The sequence below is a fragment of the Sinocyclocheilus anshuiensis genome, unplaced genomic scaffold (assembly GCF_001515605.1).
Source record: "Sinocyclocheilus anshuiensis isolate Anshui unplaced genomic scaffold, SAMN03320099.WGS_v1.1 scaffold630, whole genome shotgun sequence".
Lineage (NCBI taxonomy): Eukaryota > Metazoa > Chordata > Actinopteri > Cypriniformes > Cyprinidae > Sinocyclocheilus > Sinocyclocheilus anshuiensis.
The window spans coordinates 179,582-189,034 of record NW_015542353.1 but is presented as its reverse complement, the minus strand read 5'-3'; the positions used below and the strand labels follow the sequence as shown (position 1 = coordinate 189,034).

General features: G+C 34.0%; 1 protein-coding gene across 3 annotated transcripts in view; it reads left to right on the top strand.

The window, feature by feature from the left end:
- Positions 1-7,736, top strand: part of LOC107691559 (disintegrin and metalloproteinase domain-containing protein 9-like) — a 38,101-nt gene extending 30,365 nt beyond the window's left edge. For 2 of the 3 annotated variants that reach the window (XM_016490210.1, XM_016490208.1), the window contains 9 exons: positions 12-117; positions 220-403; positions 1,029-1,109; positions 1,266-1,371; positions 1,526-1,667; positions 3,876-3,942; positions 4,418-4,447; positions 6,113-6,183; positions 6,727-7,736. In XM_016490210.1, coding sequence (XP_016345696.1) covers positions 12-117; positions 220-403; positions 1,029-1,109; positions 1,266-1,371; positions 1,526-1,667; positions 3,876-3,942; positions 4,418-4,447; positions 6,113-6,183; positions 6,727-6,787 — 848 coding nt within the window. In that variant the 3' untranslated portion in view covers positions 6,788-7,736. The remainder of the gene's footprint in view (positions 1-11; positions 118-219; positions 404-1,028; positions 1,110-1,265; positions 1,372-1,525; positions 1,668-3,875; positions 3,943-4,417; positions 4,448-6,112; positions 6,184-6,726) is intronic. The other variant, XM_016490209.1, reaches the window with a different exon arrangement.
- The last annotated feature ends 1,717 nt before the right edge of the window (positions 7,737-9,453 follow it).

The following is a 9,453-nucleotide window of genomic DNA, read 5'->3' as shown; positions in this document are numbered from 1 at the left end:
TGTGTGTGTAGAGGCTAAAGCTGCTCCTGAGCTGTGTTTTAAGGATGTCAACTCTAAAGGCGATCGCTTTGGAAACTGTGGCTACCATTCCAGCGGATTCAAGAAGTGTGAGAGCGGGTACAGCACAGCAAGATATACTGTATTACAGTTAAATTACAATTCACACTCAGGAACTTTTGTCCAACCCCCATAAGAACACACACACTCTCATTCCCTCAGAAACGCCATGTGCGGGAAACTGCAGTGCGAGAATGTTCAGTCCTCAGTCATATTTGGCATCAAGCCGTCAATCATCCAGACCCCCATCGCCGGCACTACCTGCTGGGGTGTGGACTTCCTCCTGGGCTCTGACGTGCCTGATCCCGGCATGGTCAATGAGGGCACCAAGTGTGGAGAAAATAAGGTAATGGTGAAAAGAAACATTGACCAACTTATTAAACATACAATGTTTCTTCTTAAATTATGCACGCAGATTGGCAAAACATGTTTATTGAAGTGTTTAGCCACTTTCACATATGAGCAAATATTTTGTATAAGGATAGAGGTTAGAGGAGCTTTTCTTTCCTCTAGGGTGATTGCTTTATTTTGCTTAATAAAGAAATCATCCTAGCTTTAAAGGATATATTATAATAGCTTTTAAACTTTTTATTTTCTAGAATAACTACACTAAAGATAAGATGATGCGGAATTATTGAAATGAATACCCTAATAAATGAAATTAAATTATTAAATGAAATTAAATAATTTTTCGTAATTATTTCATTTAATTTTGTTTGGCTTTATAGGGATATGCTTTTTTGAATTTCTGATAATTTGTTATGGAACTGTAATGTATAGTCTAAACCTTAGAACAAAGTGAAAGACTCATTGAGGGCAGATCAGATCTTTATTTATTCCAGCTGTATATATATATATATATATATACAGTATATATATATACTTTTTTTCAAGATTTCACATCTATGAACTGTATGAACAGTTTTTGACTTTGCGTATCAACTAACTGCTTATATGTATATGTATTGCAGGTTTGTCTGAATTTTGAGTGCAAAAGTGCAAACGTGCTGAATTATGACTGTGATGTTGAAAAGAAATGCCACGGCCATGGGGTACATATGCATTCACTACCCACAAACCCATACCACCCTTTTACATACTTTTTACATCTTTTTAAATATACCATTTTACATTCACCTATTTTCAAATCCTAAATACCTAGAGTTCAGCTTGATACAATGTTTGCTGAGTGTGTGTTTGTGCTTCAGGTGTGTAACAGCAATAAAAACTGCCACTGTGAATACGGCTGGGCTCCTCCGTTCTGTGAGGCCTCTGGTTATGGAGGAAGCGTCGACAGCGGCCCCACCTGGAATGGTAAGACTTCTTTAACAACTGCACAGCTAGAGCTTCACAGAGGATTATCAGTGCTTTTAATACATGTCACCTGTAAATGTGATCACCTCAAGTGGAATCACCCAAATCTGCTATGTTAAATTAAAATCTTCCCCTCTCTCTGAATTTCACTCAGATAAAGATACTTCCACAAGGGATGGTCTGCTTGTGTTCTTTTTCCTGATTCTTCCTCTCTTGGCATTGGGTTTGTTTGTGTTCTTCAAGAGGAACGAGCTGAGGCGACGCTTCTTCAGAAAGAAACGCTCTCAGGGCTACGAGTGAGTAGACCGAGTCACTTAACACTCGACCTTTCACTGCACTGTAATGATGTCATCAACAAACCCAGTATGTTTAATAAATTATGTTTATTTAAATTATATTTATTGATATTTACAACAGTGAATGACTGTTGAATTATTGAAATTGATGCAAAACCCTAAGCTGATAATGTAGCCAAAAAGCAAGTGTTCATTAAATTAAATAAAAAAAAAAACATGTCATGTGACATTATATCATAGATAGATAGATAGATAGGGCTATCCCGACTAAGGATTTTCATAGTCGAATCGGAAATTTTCTAATCTTGCAGATAGTCGACTGATAGTTGAATCATATGTTTGGGGGTGGGGCAAAATACATTAACAAGAGTCAAGTAGTCAGACATTCGACAGTCATAATTACTGACGTAACACACAGGGAAAATGTGTAATGGATGCCTCGCAGATACAAAAATAATGTTTTATGTTTTGATTAAAAGTTAACATTAGTTAACATTAAACGTCAGCGAAACCCTAAGAATTCACAAACATTTTTTTACAACAGTGCTCTCATTGTAGCGTAATATGACAGTAGTTATTAATGTTCTGCATTTCTGTTTTGAGCTGCGCGCGCTGAAGATGACCAGTAGGCCTAGAATGAAGTATTTGATAGCAGGTTTTTAATCAATGGGATTTAACTCATTTATCTCATATAGAATACGCTTCGTTATTTGTACAACATAACGTTAATATTTCGACTTATAGGCTGTCTGCACAAAATGCCCCGAATGCACATGAACGTGTGCGCGGCTCTGAATTGTCATAATTACTGACGTAACACACAGGGAAAATGTGTAATGGATGCCTCGCAGATACAAAAATAATGTTTTATGTTTTGATTAAAAGTTAACATTAGTTAACATTAAACGTCAGCGAAACCCTAAGAATTCACAAACATTTTTTTACAACAGTGCTCTCATTGTAGCGTAATATGACAGTAGTTATTAATGTTCTGCATTTCTGTTTTGAGCTGTGAGTACTGAAGATGACCAGAATAAAGCATTTGAAAGCAGGTTTTTAATCGATGGGGTTTAACTCATCATTTATCTCATATAGAATATGCTTAATTATTTATACAACATAACGTTAATATTAAGACTTATAGACTATCTGCACAAAATGCCCCGAATGCACATGAACGTGTCTGCGCGGCTCTGAATTAACTCCTTTTGTGGTGTTCTTCACGCAACAACGTGCAGAAACACGGCAACTAAACTCTAAAAATTCACAGCGTTTTTTTATAATAGTGTTCTCATTATAATGTTATGTAAATGACAGTCCCAGTCATAGTTATTAATTTTCTGCATTGTTGCTTGTCCTGAAGAGATAATTACCATAGTAATCACCGGTAGTTCTGTGTGAAATCAGGCATTTGAGCACCCCCTTATAACCAAAATGGCATGATCATAAGACCCCGCGAATATTCGACTGTGAGATTGGGAGTCGAATCAGGCTCCTCCTATTGAAGCATCGAATCATCGAATATTCGGGGTCATCCCTAATATATATATATATATATATATATATAACTCCAGAGCTTTTGGGCTTTTGTGAAAACTACAGATCGTATTTCTAGCATTTGTGTATCCTGCTCATGGATAGTCTGATTGATGAGCCCAGTGCTTTATGGGTGTTGTAGCTTTCCTCGTTTTTTTTTCATCACAGCCCTTTTTCTCTGTTTTCTCTAGTTGTGTAGCAGTTGTGTCTAGTTGTGTTTCTACTGCATACACCAAGAACTTTAATTAAAGTTTGATTAAATTTTTATTATTATTGTATTATACACAGGTGATTGACCCCTTTAATTATTTTAGGTCAAAGGAGTTTATATTATTACAAAGGAGCAATAATACTATTCATATATAAATGTAAAATCGCAAAAGGTTTTTCAATCCAGTATTTTAGGTCAGGAGTTTGGCCGACAAAAATATGAATTCCACTCTTAGAATCAGAATTAGAATCTGCCAGCCAATCAGAATCAAGCATTCAACAGCATCAAAGTGTAACAGCAAATATGCAAGACTTTCGTCATAAACAAGTCCAATAAGTCTGCATCAGAATTATGTTGTATATTCATTTTTTTGTTGTTGTTACTGTTGAAATGTATTGAAAAAATGATGTTCAGTATAACCTAGTATTAATACTGATCAGCTGTCTTTGGTTGTTCCTCAGAACTGACAGCAGACCGCAGACTACGGTGTCCCAGCGGGGAAACCCCAGCAGTATAGTGAAGGACGGGGTGAGTGACCTCTGCACAGCAGGACTCTTCACTGAATACCACACTCCCAATGTTTAACTCACTCAGTGTAGTGCTAACATTGCTAGTGGAACTAACCTAGTACTTCACCTTCAGAGTTGAGATAATTTTCAGCATATGTGCCTGAGCATAACACAACTGTACGACTGTCCCACTGAACGCCTGAGGAATGACACTGCAACGCAAACTTAACCAGCTAGTAAATCGGTTCATTAGTGCGTGAAGAGGGAAAACTAATTTGAAACATTCCCTGTTAAACATTACATTTCCATATTGAAAAATATTTGGAAAGAACAATTAATGGGAAATTCTGAGAAATGATCTGTCCTTCACATTCAACTGAAGTCATGAAATGTTGCAGTTCTAGGCAATAGCAGAATGTCTCTATTTTGAGCTCGTCTGCTGCTGATATGTAGATAATGACCAGGCTCCTCTCTTTTTCTCTTCTATGATAAAGCACCAGGCTCAGTTATTGCCACCAGCGGAGGTAAATAACTGCATACTGTTTATTTAAGAGGGTTTTACTGTATTTGTACTGTGGGGCATCTCTGCTGCTGTTGCTTATACAGTCTCTGCTTCACTGCATTGTTCCTAACCTTTCTCTCCCTATATTTGTCTTTTGAAAGAAGGACAAAAGCCCTTTACTACTGTCAAATTAACAACCATCTTGCACATTAATAATTATATATATTTTTTTAATTTTACTTTTATTTTTATTTAGTTTAATATACAATATTAACAATGCATATAAAAAATAAAGTAATATTGACAAAAAAATTAGAGATAATAAAAATATACATATCAGATTTATGCTACACAGCATACACATCTATAGTCCTATACATACATACATCTCAGTGCATAGAAAAAAACAATTATAATAATTATATATATATATATGCATTCATATGTATATGAACCAACTCCCCAATTAAGAAGAGAAAGGGAGAAAGAAGAAAAGAAAAAAATCCCACACACAAAACATACAATTTCAATAACATTTACAGTTTACTTAGCTGAGGATGTCTTTATATTCTTTATATATCAACCACTTTTCCCAGTCCATTCTGAAAGCACTTTGTGTCATCTTTAAATATTTAATTATTTTTAAATTATGATTTAATTTAACATTAAACTATTATTTAAATAAATGAATTAAATTAATAAAATAATATTTATTATTATTAATCTCTCTGATTTACTCCTACTAACCATGTCTTGATGTATACTTACTAACAAGATTAATTCTCACCTCAGCACTTCATTGCTATCGTGTTACTTTGAACTTTGATCTTTTAATTTTCTTTCAGAGCTTTTTGTTTCAGGCATATAATATCATTCTGCTCTAATCCTCTAAAGGAGGACCTGAAATTGTGTAACATGGATATTCATAATGGTTTACAGCTAAGCTTATTTGACATATCAAGATTTAATTTTCTTTTTGTGTAATTGGGTTAAATCCATCAGTGTGCAATTACCATGTAATTTAATATGCATAAGAATGTACTGTACTGTGCTGTACTGAATAGTTTGAATGGCCAGGCGAGTGCAAAATTAGTTTATTTGAGGATTATTTATGGAAAATGGCTAATAGTGCATGAACGAGTACTTCTTGTCATAATCATAATTTCTTATGATTTTAGAAGTTTAGTTATGTCACTAAACAAAGACTTAAAGCAGCACTATGTAACTTTTGGCGCTCTAGCGGTTAATAAACAGAACTGCACACATCCCGCGGAAGAACATTCCAACCGGAGCTACTTCTCTAAGTTTATGTCTCTGGCGATTCACGCAGGTATGTGTTACTCCGCAGCGGTGACGACCCGACCAGGCTACAATAGTCCAAATAGAAGTACTTATTATAAGTGTACCGTAGTGATTCGGAATAAGACAAAAACGCGGTTTGGAAGATAAATTCATGATGTACTCGCTCATTATATACATTTTACAAATTTTGAACACACAAAAAGTTACATAGTGCTGCTTTAAAGGGTTGAGAATTTTGTCATGATTTACTCACCCTCAAGTTATTCCAAACCTGTATGAGTTTCTTTGTTCTGTTGAATACAAACAAAGATACTTTGAAGAATGTTTGTAATGAAACGGTTGATGGTTCCCATTGACTTTAATAACAGTTTCTGTCTCTTCACAGGTGGTTCAGACTAATAAATCAGCCTCTGTGCCATTTTACACCACCAGACCACCACCACCTCCGTTTGCACGGTAATAATATACAATACTGTTCAAAAGCTTGGGGTCAGTCTTTTTTGTTGTTTTGGAAAGAAATTAATACTTTTATTCACCAAGGAGTCAGGACACATATTCAGTTGTTTAAAAGTGACAGTAAATACATTAATAATGTTACACATGATTCTGTTTTTTTGTTGTTGTTTTTTTAAAAGATAAATGTTGTTCTTTTGAACTTTCTAATTATGAAAGAATGCTGAAAATGCATCACAGTTTCCAAAGAAGTATTAAGTAATATGACCATATGACCTGCTCTTTAAATTGCAATAATATTTCAAAATAGTACTGGTTTTACTGTGTTTTTGATCAAATAAATGCAGCCTTGGAGAAATGTAAATATCTTAGTGACCCCAAACTTATAAACATAGACAGGTGTCTTTTAAAGCAGCATCCTAATCATAAAACCTCATAAGTTGCTGATATGTAATATTCCACACAGGCAGCAGCATTTTGAAATAAATCCATTTTCTATAGATCTTTTTTCTGACTTGAGTCCTATACTCTGTCCACCCTCCACAGACCACCTGCTCCAACCCAACATCTTATGCCTCAAAGACCAGCGCCTGCACCCCCAGTATAACACACAACACACACATCCGACTGACAGTTGTATTTCTGTCTGGGATGGACGGGCTAAGTGTGAAATGTGCAGTGGGAGGAGTCGAGGACGAATCAGCTGGTCGCACCCTCTCCCCCACTTATTCTCTCTCCCCTTCCGTCTGCAAACAGCTGTCAGCTGTCAATCAAACCAAGAGACGGTCACTGTTGCGAAAGAAACCTCTGCTCGCAATACATCGCAGAGTGCATGATGGGAGCGAGAAAACTCTTTAGCCAATTAAACGCCTCCCACCTGTCACCCGACAAAAAAGATGTCTATGGCAACACACCGATCTCCTTAATTGTGTTACGATTCTTATGTGCTATATAGGACCACTGCGACTGATTGCACTTCAGTAATATCCACTGTTTATAGGAATGTACAGAGACCATTTGATCATAGGCTGGCTTTAAAATGCTCATTTGTTTCCCCCTTTTTTTCACTTTTTGGTGCAAAATATATTCTGAACACCACATTCAATCCCCCCCCCCAAAAAAAACATGTTATAATATATAAAAGGCAAATGCGATAATTTAGTTTATGAGGCATCCTAAACATTTTACAAGGTTATCAAGTCATTAGTAATATCTAAATAACTGCAAATCATTCTCTTTTGCACTGTGGCGCATTATATTCATAATTTAGGTTTTCTAATACAGCAGTGCAAGTCATCATTTGAAATTGTTGTTACCCAACACAGTGATTTAAATCTATGATTTTAGCATTTATACATATTTTATTTATACGCAACTTTTATAGAAAACCTTTTTTTTACTTTATTTGCCAAGTAAAATTCTGTCCCCACCGAGGTAAAAAAATCAGGTAAACATGAGAACTTGTTTTTGAAAATGACTGATTTGTGACACTTTATGTTTGACTGCTGGTTTTAGTGTGGCGTTAACGTGTTTTTTTTTTGTTTTTTTCTTTAAACTACAGACAATAACAATGAAAGCAAAATAGAAGCTTTTCTCCTATCGTTTTCAAGGGCTACATGACTTTATGCATGATATCACATACTATGCCATAAACACAAATCTCTTCCTTGCTGAAACTGTTAAATAAGAACGAAAAGACCATTTTGTCTGCATGTTTCATAAACTTCTTAATACCACAAGAGGTAGAGTATGTGTATAAAGTCATGCACCCTCAAACAAACCACTGTAACGTGTCTGTTGTAGAGCACATTGGACAGTATCCTCATACTAGGACATTTCCATCATAGCAAAATCAGCCAAGTGCCATACAACACATGTCTGATAACAACAAGTGTTATTTTACATCTGTGTATTATGTTAATGTGTATGAATGAATGAATGATAGATTCCTCCCTTCTTGCACTGCATTTCCATTTGTGTGTAATGACAGGTCTTGCAGCTGGAAGCAGTTGTGGATTCTGGATTACTGATGTTTTATGGATCAAGGATGGACTTGTTCAGGATGGGTTTATTTTGAGCTACATTCAGTGTGATGGTGATGATTTCAGTTTTTGCATATGAAAATAAAAATCACTGGTATGTTTTTAATTATGCTGTAAAGTGTATTTTAAATATCATTTGCACAGCATTGCAAATAAGATGGTCTGCTGGACTGATATTACAGTACTTTCATTATACATAACCATAGAAATAAGCAAGAACATATGTACTAAGCAAATTATTTAATCTTGGGGCTAGCGATATATAATTCATATACAAATATTGTTTGAGCCTGATCTTTTCCATTAATCAGTGTCATGAACTCGGCCATGTTAACTGAAAATAACTGAGTAATTTTTCATAGATCATAAAAATTTTATTTGTAAATGGAAAAGGCTTGTGAGAAAATACTTTTAATTTTCAGTGTTGTTTTGTTATTATTTATATAGTATTATAGCATTTATTTATATTTTAGCTTTCAGTTTTGATTTCAATTTTAATTTCAAGTTTGTTTTTTTCATTGTCTTTTTTATGTGCTTTATTGGGTTTTTATGTTCAAACTTTTTATTAAAACAAATATTATTACAACAAGAAAACAGATTACACATTTTTAACACTTTTTTTTTTTTTTACATTTTAAGACCAAACCCAAACATAATACATAACCTATAAAAAAAAAAAACTAAAAAGGAGAGAAAAAAGAAAGAAAGTAATAAATTAAATAAATAAATAAAATAACTACAAAACCATCATAAAATAAAGAATACAACTAATTATAGAAAATAGTCATTGTAACACAAATAGATAAAATACAATATATACTTAATACAAATATATATATATATATATACACATACACATACATATATATATATATATATATATATACATATACATACATATACATTATCATTAATTGTTTTTTTTTTTTAAGTCTTATATTTCGTTTTAATTTATTTTTTGTTAGTTTTTGTTTTAGTAATTTTAGTCCTTCAACAAGGCAACGTGTCTGGCAAGTTTTTCATCTAATATTTAGATTTTGTTATTTCAGTGTTATTCAAATTAATAAAAGACTCATTTTAATAGTTATAGTTTTAGTTAACACTGCTCATTTTGCTGGTTTATGAAAACACCACTGAGCTATAAAATCACTTGAACACACATCACGTCGTAAGAAGGAACTTTACAGAAGCGCCTGAAAACAGAATTACTAAAAGTTTTATTAACAAAAAA